The sequence below is a fragment of the Dendropsophus ebraccatus genome, chromosome 1 (genome assembly GCF_027789765.1).
Source record: "Dendropsophus ebraccatus isolate aDenEbr1 chromosome 1, aDenEbr1.pat, whole genome shotgun sequence".
Classification (NCBI taxonomy): Eukaryota; Metazoa; Chordata; class Amphibia; order Anura; family Hylidae; genus Dendropsophus; species Dendropsophus ebraccatus.
In genome coordinates, this window is record NC_091454.1 from 9,219,915 (window position 1) to 9,242,169 (window position 22,255).

Consider the following 22,255-nt stretch of genomic DNA (forward strand, 5'->3'; position numbering starts at 1 on the left):
CTATGTCTTTTAGCTTCAGCAGATTTTTTTTTTTATTGCATTTGCACAAAATTTGAACTTGTCTCTGATCTGTATACATGAAGTATACAGAAATTTATACATCATTGTGTTTTTTTCTCCAGCAACATGGATGAAGTTAATATTCTTCATGGAACGGGAACTTTGGGTGATCTGTCCATCTGTAAGATCAGGAATCATGTTACAGTTAGTGACACAGAGGGGGAGGGGGACCGGATCTTTAAATCTGCTTGTTAGAATCACAGAACCAGTTACTGACAGCAGCATAGAGAACCTTAGAACTTTATTTCACCCAGTATGTGTATGTAGGTTGTGTGTGTATATATGTATACAGTATGTGTATGTATGGTATGTGTGTATCTGTATATGGTATGTATTTTTGTAGGGTATACATATGTAGGTTATATATGTAAGGCATATGTATACAGTATATGCATGTTGGATATGTGTATACTACACACTTGAAGTACTGCTTTAGTTTTTTTGTAACATTTGGAACCCATTCTGTATGTTCTTTTGCTCACCTAGTCCGATCCACGTAGCGTCTGTTCTGGTTCAGTCTATTCAGAGTTTTCATTTCCTCCTCGCTCAGCTCAAATTCAAAAACCTGAAATTGGAATAGACGTCAACTTTACCGACTCTCAGAGACCCATTCATACATCACAAGCGATCCCCGAGTTATGACCTATAGCAGACAATACTTCTCTCTGATCACTTTGTGTATTGATACCGAGGAGTTGCAATGTGGGTATTCGTGTGGGCACTATTATTGCTTGTGACCCAAAGGGCAGCAGTAATATCATGAGGTGAGCACAGGGGGGCGAAAAATCTGCAGAGCGTTACTGCCTGAATTATTCATGATGTCGTCCACATAGAGAAGAAAATGGAAAGAGGACTCGTTTATCTGTACTGCAGAGCACATAGATCTGTAATAAATTGGTTGGGTTGCTTTCCTCAAGAGACCAACATATGGCATGGAAGCCCAGGTGGAAAGGAGAGGAGCAAAGGCAGAAAGTTCACATGAAGGAAGATGATCTTCATTTGACCACTAAGGGTGCTCCTCCTTCTGAAGACCCTGAGCCTCCTACCTGAAGATTCTGCTTGATCCTCTCAGGTTTAAAACTCTTGGCGAGAACCACTATCCCCCTCTGTAGCATGTGCCTCATCGCTACTTGGGCAGGAGTTCGGCCATGTTTTTTGGCAATGGCATTGAGCACAGGGTCTTCCAGTAGGATGGGAGCGCTCTGGTCAATCCTGACAGAATAAAGATACAATGTTAATATATGTTATATGCACTAAGATTTACACTAGAAGACAACACTGAGACTTTAGAAGTCCCACCAAAACAAAGTCAGGGAGCCAGAGGGGTACAGGAGAATAATAAAAAAGTAAACTTGCCTATCCTCATTCCCCGTAACGTCGCTCTTGGGTTGCATGGCAGCTGCTAGTGATAAGTAGCTCTTCCAGCTGTGATATCACGTACCTGGCTACGTGACTGCCCGCTCAGCCAATCAGCGACATGGGCGGGACACCACTCTAGTCACTGACTGGCTGAAGGAGCAATCACTCAGCCGGGCCATGACGTTGGAGTTGGAAAAGCCGATTTCCAGTCGAGGATGACTTTAGCCAGTGGGCAGTGGGACCCGAGAGCGGCACAATGGAGGCAAGGGGGCAGGTGAGTTTAGGTTGTTTATTATTTTCCCGCACCCCCCTGCCTTTACTTTTTTACATGTGGAGGGACTACTTTTAAGAGTATGAGTGTGAACTAAAGGCAAAATGGTATTACCCAGTATATATGACACCAAGGGTGGGAAAGCTAAGACATTTGGTTAGTAAGTAAATCTGCAACTTCTTACCAAGTTGGATCCCGAGTAGAGCCCAGAACCCCGTACGCCACTAGGACTATGTTGTGCGACTTGCAGAACTCCAGAAGCTTAGACTGATTCAAGTAAAGGTGGCACTCCACCTAGTGGTAAATGAAATGTGTCACATGAAATCACCTCTAGGGTCTGATTCAGTCAATTCTGACTCCCATTCAAACTTGGCAGTGCCAGTACAGGAGCAGGGACGCCTGACAAAGGTCCCTGCTCCTGTCTAGTACACAGAATGGCCATACACATTAGCTGGGCAGTATACAAAGCCCCCAGTCTAAGAAATGTAAAACATCACCGTTTACTCTGTGCATCAATTTACCAAAGCAGGGACTCCTGTCATTGACATGGCATCCCTGTTCCGCTATATATTTTCTATAGCACTCTATGCTAGGAAGACATCTAAGTAATTCACCCAAACCCCCCCCAAAAAACAGTTGCTTTTTTTTGAAAATTCTAAACAAATATGATTTGTTCCGGATCTATTTGCTCCCCTTTAGTTTATGGGTGTACTTGCTATTAGTAACATAACCTTATCATTTATATAAGTTAGTATTCTGGGTTACCTGGTTGCAGACAGGTTTGTATCTCAGTCCCGGCATGTTGAAGATGAGCTCTATTTGTTTGTGGTTGAAGTTGGAGACGCCTATAGATCTGACCAGCCCGGCTTCTTTACAGTCCTCCATAGCCTTATGTTGAAAGAAATTCAGATTAAGAAAAGATTGAGATCTCACCAGTGCTTATTGTTCTCCTGTAGTATACAGGAGTTTCCCTGAGGTTGGGAAGAGAATGGACTCTGTATTGTGTTGACATGCAATTATTAATATACTGGTCATCTTTTATTGTATTATAGGGAGGAGCCATGCTGGAGATGGGTCATTATAGTTATTCATTGGACACCACTCTCAGGGAGTTACCATAGCAACACCAATTGCCTCCTTAGTGTATTACAGTAGCTAGGAGAAAAGTCCAGAAAGAGGGCGGAGCTATTCTAATGAGCTCCCCTCAAGAGGCAGTTGTGACAGGAATTCTCTCGTTAGCCCAGTGCAGCTGTGGTAGAAGCAACATACTCTGAGGCAGGGCCGTCTTACCCATTGGGCATGGTAGGCGGCTGCCCGGGGGCCCTTGCGTCCTAGGGGGCCCCTGCCCACTGTCACAGTGGGCAGGGTCCCCCTAGGACGCAAGGGTCCCCGGGCAGCCGCCTCCCATGCCCAATGGGTAAGACGGCCCTGCGCGCCCTCCCTTCCCCTTCTCTTGCGACCGCAAGCACTTTCTTGCTTGCGGTCGCAAGAGGAAATCCGGCCCCCATCTGATGCGTTGCTCCCCGGGGGATTCTCCGGGAGCGCACGCATCAGGAACCTCAGTGCGCGTCGCTGGGGCTTCCTGTACCGGAAGTCCCAGCCTGGGCGCACACTGAGCTTCCGGATGTGTGCGCTCCCGGAGAATCCCCCAGGGAGCAACGCATCAGCCGGGGGCAGAAGAGGAGAGGAAGCAGCGATGTGGGAGCGCTGGTAGGTGAGTTGGGTGTTTGTTTTTTTTATCTGCTGTGCAGGGGGGAGCCATCTACAAGGGGGGAATACGGGGGAGCCATCTATAAGGGGGGAATACGGGGGAGCCATCTATAAGGGGGGAATACGGGGGAGCCATCTATAAGGGGGGAATACGGGGAAGCCATCTATAAGGGGGGAATATGGGGGCGCCATCTATAAGGGGGGATACAGGGGGGAGCCATCTATAGGGGGGATACAGGGGGGAGCCATCTATAAGGGGGGAATACGGGGGAGCCATCTATAAGGGGGGATACAGGGGGGAGCCATCTATATGGGGGGGATACAGGGGGGAGCCATCTATAAGGGGGAGGGGATACAGGGGGGAGCCATCTATAAGGGGGGAATACGGGGGAGCCATCTATAAGGGAGGATACAGGGGGGAGCCATCTATAAAGGGGGGGGATACAGGGGGGAGCCATCTGTAAGGGGGAGGGGATACAGGGGGGAGCCATCTATAAGGGGGAGGGGATACAGGGGGGAGCCATCTATAAGGGGGTAATACAGGGGGAGCCATCTATAAGGGGCCAATACAGATGTGCAGTGTGTAGAGAGATGAGGATGGTGACAGAGTGTGGAGCCTAATATATTTTGTGAATTCGTGGCTCGGAGAAGTTCTCATAACGGCACAGGGCCAATGGAAAAGAAGATGAAAAGGGAAGAACTCCGATCAGAGAAGACGTCCCATGTGAGTCACTTGATGTATCTGCACTGTAATGTATATGGTGTACAGAACCTGTGTAGAGCTGGGTACCTCTATATGACTGGATGAGGTGATCTGTGTACAGTGGATTAGTCAGTAGCAGCGGTGGTGTTAGTCAGTATGCGGTGGTAATATTTGTTGCTTGTTATCTGGCATATATATAGAGAAGGGCAAAACAACATGTCTCATATAGACAGAGGAGCAACAACATGACTATTATATTATATATGAACCATGTTGTTTCCCTGTATTCTGTATACAGGGAAACAACATGGTTCTCATATATAATAGTCATGTTGTTGCCCCTCTGTATATATGAGACATGTTGCACTGGTGTGACAATAAACCCTGCAGATTGCTGTTGGAAGTGCTGTCTCCATTGCGTTTTTTGGATACTTTGATACTTTGAAGCCAACCTGGCCTGGTTTGGTGCGGCACGCACGGTTATTTTTTGTTTTTGCGCTGCTGAAAGACTGTGTTGTGAATTAAAGTTTATGTTAACAATAATTAGTATTTTTTATTGTACGTAATTGTACTGGCTAGGGACTGGGTTGCAAAGATGGGGGGTTTTGATGGCGGCGGCCGCGGGGGGTGGGGCCCTATTCGCACCTCTGCCCAGGGGCCCATAATGCTGTTAAGACGGCCCTGCTCTGAGGGGACTACAGCCTGTGAGGAGATTTCTGTGAGGAGATTTACTGGAGTCGGCACCACAACTAATGGATATAATGCGACATATGGGAGTTGTTGAGCCAAGGAGCTTATTTTATTGATGAACTTACCAAGAGAGCCTGATCTACTTACTCATCAAGGTATTCACACTGAGGGGCAACTTCTGGATATACACTTAGTCATTTCTGGGAATCCGAAATGTTGTGGCTTACTGCCTGGCCAAGATACCCTTAAAGGACTCCCATTCCACTGGGTTGTGGGTCACTATCTATCCTATTCACAAAGGGCAACACCATATACCACCATACCTACTTTGTAACAACATTGACCCATCTCTGGCAGTCGGCCATATTGTCGGATATTAAGAAACTGTTTAAGTTATATACTTGAAGGTGTATAAGGTTGCTGCTTGTATGTGTAAAAAGAAGAATAAGATGATCATTAAAGTGAATCTGTACCAGCCACCACGTTGATACGTCGATGCAGGGCAGGGATTATTCTGATTGCCATTGGAGTCGGGAAGGAATTTTCTCCCTGTGATGGGGCAATTGGCATCTGCCTCATAGGGACTTTTGCCTTCCACTGGATCAACACAGTAGGGTTTCTCTAGGTTGAACCTGATGGACTCTTGTCTTATTTAAACCTTATTAATTATGTGACTAAACCACTAGTACCGTCGTCTAAACTTTGTTACACCATGTCCGGTCTGGTCTGCCTTTCTACTGGGGCCGGTATTCTGGCTAAAAAAGTTAGGGGGTCGAGGTGTCAATGAGGCAGGACCTAGAGCATTCATGCCGTCTCTCCCTGCCTCTCTTCTTTTTCGGCTTGGATGCTCTAGGCCCCACCTTATTGATTTTCCACCTTGGACCGGACATAGTGTGATGAAGTCTTAACAATGGTACTGGCTTGGGGCGGGTGGTGGCGGGTAATGATTCGCTTTAAACTTTTGGCATGAACATATGGGGTTAAAATCATTATTAATTGAGGAAGAATAAACCAATGTAAAGGCCATTGGTAAATTCAGTCGTCTCTAATGGAATATTAAATAGAATAGGCTAGGTTAAAACTATGTTGGGGTTAGTCTTCATACCTTCCAGGTGTCTCGAATATCAGTATTGTGATAAATAAGTTTTCCGTTTTCATCTGTTGGACGTAGATTGTCACCAGGCTTTACAAAAAAAAGAGAAAGTCATCAATAAATAACCTAAGAAATGTATGATCGAAAGACGAGAGACCTGTCCTACAGCCTTCCCTCTGACAATGTATAAGATGTTGGGGGTAATGTCCAGACCTTGAACTCTATGGGACTGTGAATAATGAACAGATCCATGTAATCCAGCTGTAGATCCTTCAAGGACCTCTCAAGGCCGATGCGGACCATCTCCGGGGACTGAAAGGTGCTCCAGAGCTAGAAAGAGGAAAATAAAAATTGCCAGAGAATTTGTTAAAGTCTGGATAATGCCTGAGAACCCCAACACTGTAATGGCCATTAGTAGTTGTCACCAAGGACTGATTATTACTTTTGTTAAGTAATGAAGAAGACAACTAACAGCTGCCTAGAAATACATCACTGCCATTACCTTGCCGGTGTAGAACACATCTTCTCTCTTGACCGTCCCATCCGTGATCTTTGCATTGATAGCTCGGCCGACCTCAACTTCATTGCCGTATATCAATGCAGAGTCAATGTGTTGATACCCAACCTCAAGAGCTACTTTCACGGCCTCTTCTGCCAGAGATTTTGGAGACTATATGCAATAATATGATATAATAGTAGATGGTAACTTAACACAATACGGCTGTGTAAAACTTTTTATTTGATAACATTTCATTCCCCGTCCAAATCAAAGTCTTCTCTGATTGTATGTGTTTCCCTTATTCTCCACCTGCAGCTTATCGAGACCTTCACAAAGTCGTTCAGCTGCAAACCGACTGCTACCACCCACAGTTTTGTTCCTACTACTGCCACTAATCCTGTACCTGTTGTAATATCTCTTATACTGCACCCCAGGTAGCCAAATGTTGTACAATATTATTGGTATCATCACTTATTGGATACTGGTCTAGTAGTAACAGTCTTCAAAGCTGCAAATTTAAAGGAGTACTCTCTTTTGGGTTTGTTATCCCCTATCTGTGGACCCTCAATGATCCCCAGAACGGGGATGCAATTTCTGCATTCAATGGTCTGATAGAGAATGAATGAATGGCACGCTGGCTGTGACGGCCATGCAGGTACGCTGAGCTGTCTGGATCAGTGGGTGTCCGGACAGTATGGATAGCAGATAACAAACTCAGATGAGAATAACCCAATAATGGTTAAATAAGAAACCCCAGACTTGTAGTTACCAACTGACTACCCACCTCCTGGGGGGCATAGGTGCCCAGTCCAACCACCGGTATCTTGTGCCCATCATTCAGTGTAATTCTTGAATTTTTTGTCAGCACCATATTGCTGCTTGTAGCTCAGATCTCGACTGAAACAATGAACGTTGACTTCTTTGGCTAAACATTTGCAGCTCGACTCCACCTCTTCTCTGCTTTATAGCTCAATAAACAAACTGGACTCTCTCTACACCCAGACTACATTAGTACTGTAGACCTGTGCCAGCTCATGCCAAGATAATATTCTGCAATATCATTCCAGTTCTTTAAAATTTTAAATAACCAAAGTACACTCAAGGCCAGAGCTCCTGTACCTAGTACCTAGTTTCCACCCTTTCAACTGCTGCAGTGAACAACACACAGGCTCTTGGACACACAGGAAACTTAAGACATTCACAACTGAAGGATAAAGAAGAACAGAGGTTAAATCTAAAACAGTCTCCTCAATATGTGAAATGTCTGACTCTACCTACTGCACTGTTTATTATACAGTTGTGCTCAAACGTTTACTAAATTTTTGCTTTCTTGTCCTTTTTACAGAGAATCTGAATGATAACACAAAAAACTTTTTCCCACTCATGGTTAGTGGTCGGGTGAGGCCATTTATTGTCAAACCACTGTGCTTTCTCTTTTTAAATCAAAAACATCCAATATCCTGTACCCTGCTTAAAAGTTTACATCCCCGAGTTCTTAAAGGGAACCTGTAACCCCCGGTGCCGGGGTGACAGGCTCCCGACCCCCCACTAGAACGCTCATAGAGAATGACGGAGCGTCGGACTCACCAGTCATTCTCTGAGAGTTGGACTTATTTCAGGAGCGCACGCTCCGGGCTTCAGGCGCTGAAATTTCCGTCACCCGACCATGTCAAGAAGCGGGACTGCGCGTTCAGGTACGTAAAAGGTGCTCTAGCGGGGGGTCGGGAGCCTGTCACCCTGGAACTGGGGGTGACAGGTCCTCTTTAATACCGTGTATTGCCTTCTCTAATTTCAATGACAGCTTGAAGTCTTTAGCGGCAGTTGTGGATGAGGCTCTTCATTTTCTCAGATGGTAAAGCTGCCCATTCTTCTTGTTAAAAAGCCTCCAGTTCCTGTAAATTCCCGAGCTGTCTTGCATGAACTGCGCGCTTGAGATTTCCCCAGAGTGGTTTAATGACATGAGGCCAGGAGACTGAGATGGCAGCTCCAGAACCTTCACTTTGTTCTGATATCCTATGAGTGATCATGCCAGTCAGAAGTGTTCAAACTGTGATTAATAAATGGAAAATCAAAACCACAAACTAAACCACAGTCAAGTAGAGCAACACAAATTTCAGCCACACTGTACCCTTAGCTCTAACCTCGGAATGTCTGGCATACCTTCCTGGATGCTTGTTAGAGATGAGTGAACTTGGAGCATGCTCAAGTCCATCTGAACATGAACTTTCGGCATTTGATTAGCGGGGGCTGCTGAAGTTGGATAAAGCCCTAAGGCTATGTGGAAAACATGGATATAGTCATTGGCTGTATCCATGTTTTCCAGACAACCTTAGAGCTTTATCCAACTTTAGCAGCCCCCGCTAATCAAATGCCGAAAGTTTGGGTTCGGATGGACTCAAACCTGAACCTGGTTCGCTCATCTCTAATGCTTGTGGAAGTTCTGGCTGCACTGGAGCCTTATACTTCTGAAAGTGCTAAGTAAGTCTATCAACATGTTTTTCATATATTGAGATGTTATCATCCTATGATGTGCCCACTTTTTCTCTCCTCAGTCTCCCCAGTCTATGGGGGGATATAAGCTGCGACAAGTGCGCTCTTGCGGCGGCTTATCTGTCTCTCTAAACAAAGAGGTCGCCAGTTGTTTTCCATCACAGCCGACCCCTATCTCTAATAACATCATCTGTCGGTGGCTCTTCAGGATGGCCCTTAAGAGGGCCACAGATTGATCATATTTGACTCATGCTTACAATGGTCAGTGTTGCAGAGTAGGCACAGGTCGGTTTACTCTTTTTCTGTTTGGTTAATATGGGTGCTGATTATGCTTTGGGATCTTTTTTTCCAATGTTAACTTTTGTTTACCACAGTTCTACCGCATTCAAGTATTAGTGCCACCTAATGTGCTGTTCATGCTGTTGTTTACAGAGCTCTTTATTGGTAAAACAGAAATATTCATTACAGTACAGAAACACATGAGTGATGACCTTGTCCTTGAGAGCTTAGAAAGCCAGGATACATAACGAGAATAGTTAACTCTGTCTTAAAATGAGTCTGTCATCCAGAAACTAGAAATAAAGAAGAATGAGCTGTCCAGGAAGATGAGACACATTGAGGAGCTGTGTAACATGGCGGATCCACTGACTGTCTTACAGGAACCAGACACAGGTGACTTGTGTGATCCTGAGGATGGGGGGGGGGGGGGGTGATGGGGACACAGAGGGACATGATGGACGTGATGAGGACACAAGGAAAACATGATGGAGGTGATGAGGACACAGGGGGACATGATGGAGGTGATGAGGACATGATGGAGGTGATGAGGACATAGAGGAAACATGATGGAGGTGATGAGGACATAGAGGAAACATGATGGAGGTGATGAGGACACAGAGGGACATGGTGGAGGTGATAGGGGGACATGATGGAGGTGATGAGGACACAAGGAAACATGATGGAGGTGATGAGGACACAGGGGGACATGGAGGTGATGAGGACACAGAAGGACATGATGGAGGTGATGAGGACACAGAAGGACATGATGGAGGTGATGAGAACACAGAGGAAACATGATGGAGGTGATGAGGACACAGAGGGACATGGTGGAGGTGATGAGGACACAGAGGAAACATGATGGAGGTGATGAGGACACAGAGGGACATGATGGAGGTGATGAGGACACAGGAGGACACGATGGAGGTGATGAGGACACAGGAGGACACGATGGAGGTGATGAGGACACAGGGGGACATGATGGAGGTGATGAGGACATGATGGAGGTGATGGGGACACAGGAGGACATGATGGAGGTGATGAGGACACAGGGGGACATGATGAAGGTGATGAGGACGCAGGGGGACATGATGGAGGTGATGAGGACACAGGGGGACATGATGGAGGTGATGAGGACACAGGGGGACATGATGGAGGTGATGGGGACACAGGGGGACATGATGGAGGTGATGAGGACACAGGGGGACATGATGGAGGTGATGAGGACATGATGGAGGTGATGAGGACGCAGGCAGGTGTCTCTGATATAATGACATATCTACAGACAGTCTCATCTGCTTAACTAAAAGCAATATGGAGATCAGTGGGTCAGCACTGTGGATGGTGGGGATGTGTTATCCCAGTATAGACAGGAGGGGGCGCCAGTCACACATTGGTTATAATAACAAATCCTGATATCTATATGGAAGGTGGCTGTTGTGTTATAATAACATGACAATAAACAGATCAAGTTACCTCACAGGATCACTAGTAATAGTCAGGATCTGTCTGGATTATGAGGCCGGGCAGTTGTCCTTTTATGAGCTGGGTGACCCCATCAGACACTTACACACCTTCTCCGCCACCTTCACCGAGCCCCTTCATGCTGTATTATATGTTTGGTACAGTTCTATAGATATCAGGAAGAGCAGCCACCGTGAGGAGCCGTCACCATCATAGAGGAAATCTGCCCAGAGACCGGTGACATCACAGGAAGGAGAATCTGATTGGAGGAGCTATGGGGGAGGATGATTTTTCTCTCTAATTTTAGATACCAGCTCTGAATACTTTATTACTGATAGATATAGGAAATATAATGGTTACAATGATTTATAGTATTGCTTGATAAATATTCTTACTGAAATCTCCTCATCCAAAGAAAAAAAAAGAATTATACTCTGCTTGGTTACAGTGCCACTAAATGTGCTGCAACCATCAAGCTTTCTACCACTCTGTAAACCAATGCTACTGCTGCCCTGTCGATTGTTACTTTGTCCGGTTGGTGAAGACGTCTAGATTTCTAGACGTTCCTGGAGTAGAGTATTTCTGAGACTATGCCAAAAGACGTGATAGAGAAAATTCTGAGTGGCTCTGAAAACCAATCTATAGTATAGTATAATATAGTACAGTATAACACACCCTGCTACCAGGAACATAGGTCACATTTGTTTCCTGTCTCTAAGTTGCCATGGCGTCTGCTGATCTGAGATTCCGCCATTGTCCTTTTGCATTTTTTTATTTGTTTACAATGCTGTAAAGATTACGTTAACTTTATCTTACAGATGAACATAAATGTACAGTAGTTATTCCAAATGTGGACTCCCGGAGGAGTAGTTGGGTGGATTATGGTAAGAAGTCGGCCAGTGGTGGTGGATGTACGGAGGGCTCCTGAGCCTGTGGTAACCGGCTGGGGACGGGGTTCTTTAGAATAAGAATATGGCTGGTTCTTGCACTTATTTTTAGCTTCAAGGACCCCCTCCTTCCTGTTCGGAATAATGTTTAGGTAGCATATTTTATGGCTATTTATATTGATATATATATTTGGTTATGTTATATTTTCTATGTTATTTATGCTAAACATTGGCTGCTGTGGCCATATTTTTCAAAAGAAGTAGGCATAAGTGTGTTTCTTGTGGGAAGGGTACTATTGGGGGGGGGGAGAAAAGGGGTGGAAGGGATTCAAGGGGCTACAGCAGAGATCAGTTTTCCCCATGTCATGTACTTTTTAACAAAAAAATTATATATATATTGTAACAGACAATGTGGAGAGGTTGTAGATGGAGCATATATTTCCCCAAATTTTATCAGAATGTATGGTGTGCAGCCTGGTAATGGGTACTGATGTCCAGGCCACAGCTAGACAGTCCGGGTTTTAGAGGTCTGAGGCCGAGTAAATAGGACTCAGGTGTGATGGCCTTATAGAAGTCTGCTGGGCGCTCAGATGTCTCTCTCTCTCCCTGGGGAAAAGAGCTAAGGCCAAGTGTCTGGGAGAGCCCTGCTCTAAAATCAGGTTCTATGGGCTTAGCTGTTTTGTGTTTTGTTGGTGCCAGGTACTAGGCCTGAGTTAGCCAGGATCATTTATGTTTAGTTAAGAGCCGGACAGGCAGAGGTTTTTATTTTGCAGTTTTATTTAGTTTTGCTACAACCTGAGAAATAAAACTGGCTGCGGTCAGTTATACCAAACCTTTGTGTGGACTGACTCCTGCATGTGTGCCGGCCAGAGTGCCTGTCTAACCCAGGAGACACCTTTCCTGCTACCTAATCCCTTACTATATATATATATATATATATATATATATATATATATATATATATGTGTGTGTATATATATATATATATATATATATATATAACTACATATACATACCTCCCAACTTTTGCTGGGAGGAAAGAGGGACAGTCACGGCAATGCGCCACGCCCTATAGCCACGGCCTCCCCATAACCACGCCCCCTTAGGCACACCCTCATATCCACGTCACCTATTACCATTATACTACTATACAAGATGCTGGGAAAGCTGGGTGACCGCCATTATACTGACTACTATACAAGATGCTAGGAAAGCTGGGTGACCGCCATTATACTACTATACAAGATGCTGGGAACGCTGGGTGACCTCCATTGTACTGACTACTGTACAAGATGGTAGGAACGCTGGGTGACCTCCATTATACTGACTACTATACAAGATGGTAGGAAAGCTTGGTGACCTCATTATACAAGATGCTAGGAAAGCTGGGTGACCTCAATTATACATGATGCTAGGAAAGCTGGGTGACCTTCATTATACTACTATAGAAGATGCTGGGAAAGCTGGGTGACCGCCATTATACTGCCTACTATACAAGATGCTGGGAAAGCTGGGTGACCTCCATTATACTGCCTACTATACAAGATGCTGAGAAAGCTGGGTGACTGCCATTATACTGACTACTATAAAAGATGCTGGGAAAGCTGGGTGACCTCCATTATACTGACTATGAGATACTGGGAAAGCTGGGTGACCTCCATTATACTGACTATGAGATACTGGGAAAGCTGGGTGACCTCCAGTATACTGACTATGAGATACTGGGAAAGCTGGGTGACCTGCATTATATTGACTATGAGATACTGGGAAAGCTGGGTGACCTCCATTATACTCACTTCAATAGATGATGCTGGAAAGCTGGGTGACCTCCATTATACTCACTTCAATAGATGATGCTGGAAAGCTGGGTGACCTCCATTATACTCACTTCAATAGATGATGCTGGGTGATCTAACAGTCCATGATAAGAGTTACTATACCTCCCGCGGGTGGCATCGAGAGCGGGGCTTATCAACAGGGGCGGGGCTTGCCGGGAGACACCGGGATCGGCTGTGGGTAAAATCTTGTCAGTGTGCCCCCAGCCCTGGACCATTCCTCCCCCACCCTACACACCCATTACCTCCATCTGTAGTGGGGCCCATGCCCCCTGGCCTCCAGCAGCTCTGCCCGGGGAGACACTTGTCGGCCAGATACCTGTGCAGCCTCAGTGCCCCCTCAGCTCCCCCACAGACAGGGCCAGCAGCAGCAGCACATGTACTGCGGGGACCGGGTCACACAGGAAGCAGCTACAGCCCGAGCACCGCAGCACACTGTCTCCTCCATCCACATCACACCAGCCCCCGCACTGCCACGGGGGACACAGACAGTTACAGCTCCTTCACTCTACCGCTCTGCACCAGATCACACAGAATTTTGAATCACCCGCCCTCCCGCGTACCCCCTTAGCCTGCGCCGCCCCAGCTTGAGAAACCCTGCTCTAGAGTATATGAGGGGCCTCCATGTGACTCCCATCTTCTGTCAAAAACCCGCAGCTGTGGAGGAGGAGCTAGCCCATGAGCAGTGCGGCGGGACACATGGGGGCTGTACCGGGACGGCGGGACATGACCCCAAAATCGGGACCGTCCCGCCGGATCCGGGACAGTTGGGAGGTATATATTATTTTTTTTTTTTGTAACAGGTCATAAAGAAAGAGTAATACCTTAGTGTTCCTCAGGGTTGTCATTACCATTATAGACATAGGCCCAGATTTATCAAAGTGTATTAAATAGAAACTACCAATAACAACCAATCACAGCTCAGCTTTTAGCTTTGTTAAAATAAAAGCTGCGCAATGATTGGTTGTTGAGGGCAGTTTATACTAGTCTCTGTTATACGCTTTGATAAATCTGGGCCATAGTCTCTATATCATGGGTCTCCATGGGTCCAAACTACACCCCTCCCATCATGCCCAGACAGCCAAATCCAAAGCTTTAGCTGTCTGGGCATGATGGAAATTGTGGTTTTGCAACAGCTGGAGGGCTGCAGTTTGGAGACCCATGCTCTAGATAAAGTGTGCTACACCTAGCATCCTGTGGGGAATAGGGATGGTCCGAACCGAGTTCGTACGGAGTTCGTACGAACCTGAACCATCCGCAATGATTACCGCTGCCATAGGCTATATCCCAGTTTTCCTGGCGGTCCTCCCGCTGTATCCGCCCGCTGCACGGAGCGGGCAGACAACGGTAATCCGAGGCCGAGCGTTCGGGTTCAGCCGAACCCAAACCTCGGCGGGTTCGGACCATCCCTAGTGGGGAATATTGCTGTCGATTACCCATTATTTTATGAATAGAAATGAGCGAACTTTTGAAAAGTTTACTTTGGTGCAAAGTTCAAGTTCATCTGAACCTTAAACGAACCGCAGTAGAACAGCTGATCGATTGTGGGACTATAGGGGCTATTTTGCTGTGCTTGTCAAAAACGCATATTTTTTGTTAGCAAACACACAGTTTTCTGTCCCATTTATATCATTTGGAGAATAATGCAACTTTTAAAGCTGGGCTTAAAATAAAGTAACATTTGACATTTTTAGGAGTGTTTCTGCTTTTTTCAGACATGTAAAAGCTCTTTTGCAGCAAAGCTTCACAAAAAAACAAAACAAAACAAAAAACGCACCTAAAAGCATGGTTTTAATAACTGTCTGAATAAATCCTCACAGAGTTAGGCTATGTTCACACAGCGTAAAAGTACGGCCGTTGTTGCAGTCGGCAACAACGGCCGTACTTTGTACGAATAGCTACACTGCATGTTTTTCTATGAGATCCCAGCCGGAGCGTATACACACAGTATACGCTCCGGCCGGGATCCCAAGCGGCGCCGCAAAGAACTGAAATGTCAGTTTTCTGCGGCCGCTAGTCATTGAATAGCGCCCATAGAAAACCATGTCAGTGCAGACTGTAGAGCGAGCGACTGCGGCCGCTTGCTTCACAGTGTCCTATGGGAAGTTCTGATGCAGGCGTGCGCCGATGCGCCCGCATCAGAACTCTGCGGCCATAAAGATCATCCGTCCGGTACTGCCGTACCGGCCAGGATGATCTTTGCAGAGACCGGACGCTGAACGACCGGTCCAATACGCCGTGTGAACATGACCTAATAATGCAGGAGGCAGCCAGTAGTGGTCAAAAACAGCAGCAAACAGCCAGGGTCAAAAACAGACAGGCGTACTTACCCTGTAAGAGGTTTGTCCGCATTAGCCAGAGTGTGAATGACCCCAAGGGCCTAGAACCGAAATTAAAAATGGAAGCAGTAGCGTAGCAGCACTCTTGTTGACCCAGAAGGGCCTAGAACAGCCAGATGGTGGAAGCAGTAGAATGTTGGTGGATCACTGACGTATAATGCTAGTTGTTACGCTGGCAGACATGTTTTTACTAAAGGACCAAAGACGTAACCTCACCGGTGAGTGACCAGGTTAAATTAAACTGACAGCGGCGCGATGTCGGGTAATATACTACCAGGCGTTTTTTTTTTAAAGGACTGCGGATGTAACCTTACAGGTGATTCAAAGGATTGAAATCACCCAGGAGATCTGTGAACTGTGGCGGACACCGTGTACTGACACACAATGTGACTGCAGCAATTTCCCAGCTACACAGACTCCGCTGCTACTTTCCTCACACTTTCCCTTATACCTAATAAACCTTAAATATACGTTGTGTGTGTGGGGGGGGGGGGGGGGGGGGGGGGGGGGCGGGGGGGATTGTAGCCAATTGACCAATGGTTAATCCCTTGCACTCGTAATTTCACTGTAGTGCAACATGTGCGTCCACCATCTTTACAAATTTGCTACAAACTTTTCAAAAAATTTGGTTCAATCACAAACTGAACTTTTCGCAAAGCTTGTAACAGATCTCAGTTTGGGAAGTTCGTTTCGCTCCTCTCTACTTATAAATTTTTCTCTGAGAAGAATTTACACCAAAATTTGTACAATTCGGCTTTTTCTTGCGAATTTTTGCACATTTGCTGCAGCATGTCTGTATTCTTCTGGATTGTGTCATATATACACAGACTCCTATGCATTTTAGATTCAGCAGACTTTTTTTTTTTTTTTTTTTTTTACTGCATTTGCACAAAATTTAATTTTTATAAACTTCTATATACTTTATGTATACGGATCAGAGAACATCATTGTAGTTGTGGTCCAGCAACATGGATGAAGTTAATATTCTTCATGGAATGGAAACTTCGGGTGATCCTTCCATCTGCAAAATCAGAAGGAATAATGTTAAAATGGGCGAACTGTCACTTAAAAATTATTTATGGAGTGTACAACCCTATGGAGAAAGGAAGACTCGGGTGAGTATTTTCAACAAATATCGCTTCTGGTGTGAAAAAAAAAAGGATTTAAAAGTATTAGTCAAGCTTAGGGATGGTCCGAACCTCGGTAATGATTCCCGCTAGCCATAGGCTGTATCCCAGTTTTCCAGGCGTTACTCCCGCTGGATCTGCCCGCTCCGTGGAGCGGGAATCTGCTGCCGAGCGTTCGGGTTCATACGAACCCGAACCTCGGCAGGTTTGGACCATCCCTAGTCAAGTGATTAGAAATACAGGGATTAGAACTTTTGATGATTTGGTTTACGAGGGACATTATGACTAGAGATGAGCGAACCTCGAGCATGCTGGAGTCCATCTGAACCCGAACTTTCGGCATTTGATTAGCGGTGGCTGCTGAAGTTGGATAAAGCCCTAAGGCAATGTGGAAAACATGCATATAGTCATTGGCCGTATCCATGTTTTCCAGACAACCTTAGAGCTTTATCCAAGTTCAGCAACCCCCGCTAATCAAATACCGAACGATCGGGTTCGGATTGACTCGAACCCGATCCCGGTTTGCTCATCTCTAGTTATGAACAATCGTGAACAATCGTGGAGGACCTGTGAAGTAGAAGAGAGTTTAGAATTGGTCGGTTTTTTGGCCATTTCAGGTAATAATAATAATTATAAAGAGTTCTAGTAGCAAAGGCGTAATATCAAAATTATATAACAACATGCAAGACCAACTAAAGACCAAAAAGAAAGTTAGTGCAGTGAAAGAAATAAGTGGGCAAAATGGGGCATGGCGAATCCCTCAAAAAAGCTAAAGAAGTGTGAATGGTGTCAGATCTTACCTTAATCTACTGTAGGACTTTTGACCCTGGAAAGGTGGGTTTAAAAAAGTGACTATGGCCTTTGGCCTTTTTTAGGGGAGGATATGTGGCACAGTTTGTTGTTTTTAGGCAAGACTTTTGGATAACATCCTATAGTCTCTTACTCACCTAGTGATATCCACGTAACGTCTGTTCTGGTTCAGCCCATTTAGAGTTTTTATTTCTTCCTCACTCAGCTCAAATTCAAAAACCTGAAACGGCAATCACCCACGATAGAGGTCACTTTAAAATTCCTAAAGACATATTTATATATCATGAGTGATCCTAGAGTTATAAAATCATCCCATATCTATAGTAAATAATACTTTCTTTCTTCTTGTATCGATACCGAGCAATTAGTGGTACGATCGCTCAGAAACCTATTGCATAGTATATGGCAGGGAATCTGGATAGAGAGTATAGACCAGCCTGGGAGTGCAGTGAAGGAGTGGGAAGAACCAGGCCATGCAGAAAGTGGTGAGAATAGTATGTAAGTCACTAAGTTAGCATCAACTTTACATGACACTACAACTAAGGAAGCCACTACGGAGTTATGATGACTTACAAAGTGTGTATTACGGTGTGGCCATTATTATTGCTTGGGACCCAAAGGGCAGAAGTGACATTATGTGGTGCACAAAGCGGGGCAGAGCGTTACTGCCTGGTATTCACGATGGTGGCCCCAAAGAGAAGAAAAGGGAAAGTGAATGACTCTATTTGCAGAAGACGTCATTTGAGTCATTGGGTTTATCAGTTACTAGAGAGCACATAGACCTGTAATAGCTGAGGGTTGTTAACGTTGGATAGAGATTGGCTGTGATGTGGTGGGTACAATTTTGGATGGTTGGTGGGGTTGGACTTAAGAGGAGTCTTCAAGAGACTAGTTTTTGGCATGGCGTCCAGGTGCAAAGAAGAGAAAAGGCAGAAAAAAAGGTTGCATCATGAACTTGGAAGATGATGCTCTAAGAAGATCTTCACTGGACCACTAAAGTGTGCACCTCTTCTCAAGAGCCTCCCCTGAGCCTCCTACCTGAAGATTCTGCAGGATCCTCTCAGGTTTAAAACTCTTGGCAAGAACCACTATCCCCCTCTGTAACATGTGCCTCATCGCTACTTGGGCAGGAGTTCGGCTGTGTTTTTTGGCAATGGCATTGAGCACAGGGTCTTCTAGTAGGACCGGATTACTCTGATCAATCCTGACAGAATAAATATACAATTTAAATAAATGTTATGTGCACTAAGATTCACTCTAGGACATACAGTAAATCTATGTGAGCATGAGTGTAAACTAAAGGCAAAATAGCATTACCCAGTATGTATGACACCAAGGAGTGGGGAGAAAAGCTAAGACATTCAGTCAGTAAGGCAGTCTGCAACTTCTTACCAGGCCGGATCCCGAGTAGAGCCCAGAACTCCGTACGCCACCAGGACTATGTTGTGCGACTTGCAAAATTCCAGCAGCTTAGACTCAGTCAAGTAGAGGTGACACTCCACCTAGTGGTAGACATGAAATCACATCTAGATAACAGGGCTGTGCATAAAGGGTATTGTCATCCAAGCACTATGGTTCTATGCCAATGGGAATGGAAATCTCTGATGTGGTTAAATCAATACAACTATTTTTACTTAGCACTAAATCCTCTGCTATAGAGTTGTTTAGGGTTGGTGCATCTAACATAGGTGGAGGAGTCGTAGATAGCAGTGCCCCCCCCACTTAAAAAAAAAAATTGGATTGGGTTACCTGGTTGCACACAGGTTTGTACCTCAGTCCCGGCATGTTCAGGATGAGCTCCAGTTGTTTGTGGTTGAAGTTGGAGACACCTATAGATCGGACCAGCCCGGCTTCTTTACAGTCCTCCATAGCCTGAATTTCAAAAATCAAACATTTAACATAGAGATCTTTCCTCTGAACAAAACTCTATAAATAAACGAGTGAAGCCTTAAGGACCATTTTTGAAATCCAACCTGTCTCACTTTATGCGGTCATAGCTACGTGATGCTAAAACTTATCCATGCGATTCTGAGATTGTTTCTTCCTGACATATTGTACTATATCCATACAATTTTCATGAAAAAATAACAAAATTTGAATTTTTCTAATTTAGAATTTTCTTCAGTTAGCGTCCGGATTTAATCATGTGATCATTTTATTGCCATTGTCATTACGCACACGGCGATACTAACTAGGTGTACTTATTTTACTACATTTATTATTGCATTGGGGCTTTTTTTGTTTGTTTGTTTTTTACTTTTTTCACTTTATTTTACTGTTACACCATGGGGACTTCACTATCTGATAGCCTGGTGACAGACACATTACATTGCACTGCCATAGGCATTGCTGATTAGGTTCTGCCTTAGGGCCCAGATGGTGAACAGAGGGAGAATTCTCCCTCTGTTGGTTTCCATAGATGCTGTGATTGCACTGATTGCAGAACCTATAGAGTTAAGCGTTGCACTCCAGGCTTGGCTTAGGTCTCAGCTATTACTGACAGCCGGATTGCCAAAATCCCCCCCCCCCCAACCAAAGAACCACCCCGGCAGATGACGTTGGCGCAGAAGCTTCGCCCGTGTCATCTGCAGGATGGCCTGGCTGTCAGTGATAGCTGGGCACCCACCAAAACTGTGAAAACTCAGTCCGAGTCTGTATTGCGGCAGTTAGATAGATGCTGTGATCAGTCAACTCTGGCATGCCACGTACTGGCATGTCCATTTGTGGGGACGGCTATCTGAATAGCTGGGGTTAATTTTGTTTTTTACAGATGCACTGAAACAATAAAAATAAGTGTTCAAACAGTGGACAAGGCTTCAAGTCCACGAGTAGCTGTATAAGGTCGTTGCTTATATGTGTAGGGGGTAAAATCATGTTCAGATGGAGGAACAAACCAATTCAAGGGGCAGTGGTAAAATCAGGCATCTTTTATGAAATATAAGAAGACCGGTTTAAGGTCTCAAGAAACTACAGATGTTGGGGTTAGTCTTCATACCTTCCAAGTGTCTCGAATATCAGTATTGTGATAAATAATTTCTCCGTTTTCATCCATTGGCATTAGATCGTCACCGGGCTTAAAAAAAAAAAACAGCAGAGAAACTTATTCAAGTACAAATTACTAATTTTAGTATAAAAAAAAAGGGAGTCCATGAGACGAGCTGGCCCGTCCGACAGTCTCCCCTATAAATAAGTTGGGTAAAATTTAGGGGTAATATCCAGACCTTGAACTCTACGGGAGTGTGAATAATGAAGAGGTCAATATAATCCAGCTGTAGATCCTTCAAGGACCTTTCAAGACCAAGACGGACCATCTCAGGGGAATGATAGGTGCTCCAGAGCTAGAAGGGGGGAAATAAAAAATTGCCTGAGAATTCTATAAAAGCAAATGGATGATGGCTGAGAACTGCGACACATCAGTGGTTGTGATCCAGGGTCTTCTTAGAATGAACATAATGAAGAGGACAACTAATAAAGTAGCTGCATATAGATAGATCGCTGCCATTACCTTGCTGGTGTAGAACACATCTTCTCTTCTGATCGTTCCACCCATGATCATCGCATTGATAGCTCGGCCGACCTCAACTTCATTGCCATATATCAATGCAGAGTCAATGTGTCGATACCCGACCTCAAGAGCAACTTTCACGGCCTCTTCTACCAGAGATTTGGGAGACTATATGCAATAATATGATATAATAGTAGATGTTAACTTCTAATACTATGACAATGTGAAACTTTTTATTTTAAAACATTCCATCAAGGTCAAAGTCTTGATTGTATGACCTTCCCTTATCCTCTGTTTGCAGTTTGTCTAGACCGTGACGATGGCTTCCAGCTGTAACTCAACTACAACCACCCAAAGTTTTGTTCCTACTACTGCCACTAATATTTTAGTTACCAGCTATGACTACTCACCTCCTTGGGGGCATAGGTGCCCAGTCCAATCACTGGCATCTTGTACCCATCATTCAGTGTAATTGTTGATTGTTTTGTCAGCGCCATAATGCTGTGTGTAGCTCAGGTCTCTTCTGAAGCTCTTTCAGTGAATGTTGACTTCTACGGCTGAGCCCCAGGAGCTTGGCTCCACCTCTTTACTGCTTTCTAGCTCACTAAGTAAACTGGATTCTCTCTACACCCAGATTACAATGGGTCATTAAGTGCATGTGCTCATGCCAAGATAATATTCTGCAGCATCATTCTAATAAATATGTTCTGTAAAATTTTAACTTAAGTTCACTTAGATGTTCTGTATCTGTAGATACTATACATGGTAAGGAGGAGGAGCCTTCTCCTTCCACCCTTTCAGCTGCTGCAGTGAACAGGCTCTGACCTTGGACACAATCGTTGGAGTCAAGACCCATTGGGATCTGTGTATGATGGAGCTGGCTCAGTTTGGGCCAGGACACAATAATCATCCACCTAGGGCACCACTGTCTACCTAGCCCGGGGTACACAATTGCACTTAGTCTGGATCCCCGATGTTAGCAAGTTCTGTTTGCAAGTGCAAGTTGGTTTCTCGACTCGTACCTTAACTTACCCTGTAGGCCACAGTTTGCATTGAGACTGCAGTCTACAGGAGGCCCGGATAAGTGAGCATCCCTGCGCCCCCAACCCCTGCATAGACATGCGCACAATGACTTTA

General features: G+C 45.0%; 2 protein-coding genes across 2 annotated transcripts; both read right to left on the bottom strand.

The window, feature by feature from the left end:
• Window positions 1–7: 7 nt before the first annotated feature.
• LOC138788407 (estradiol 17 beta-dehydrogenase 5-like) lies at window positions 8–7,304 on the bottom strand. Its single transcript, XM_069966250.1, has 9 exons — window positions 7,170–7,304; window positions 6,389–6,556; window positions 6,100–6,216; window positions 5,899–5,976; window positions 2,456–2,578; window positions 1,875–1,984; window positions 1,107–1,272; window positions 543–625; window positions 8–179 (listed from the first exon to the last, which is right to left on the bottom strand). Exons 1-9 carry the CDS (start codon window positions 7,254–7,256, stop codon window positions 137–139), a joined length of 975 nt encoding a protein of 324 aa, XP_069822351.1. The 5' UTR covers window positions 7,257–7,304; the 3' UTR covers window positions 8–136.
• Window positions 7,305–16,608: 9,304 nt separating this feature from the next.
• LOC138788450 (estradiol 17 beta-dehydrogenase 5-like) lies at window positions 16,609–21,635 on the bottom strand. The gene is made up of 9 exons (XM_069966322.1): window positions 21,529–21,635; window positions 21,119–21,286; window positions 20,835–20,951; window positions 20,609–20,686; window positions 19,363–19,485; window positions 19,006–19,115; window positions 18,652–18,817; window positions 17,751–17,833; window positions 16,609–16,697 (listed from the first exon to the last, which is right to left on the bottom strand). The coding sequence occupies exons 1-9, from the start codon at window positions 21,613–21,615 to the stop codon at window positions 16,655–16,657; spliced, it is 975 nt and encodes a 324-aa protein (XP_069822423.1). The 5' UTR covers window positions 21,616–21,635; the 3' UTR covers window positions 16,609–16,654.
• Window positions 21,636–22,255: the final 620 nt, after the last annotated feature.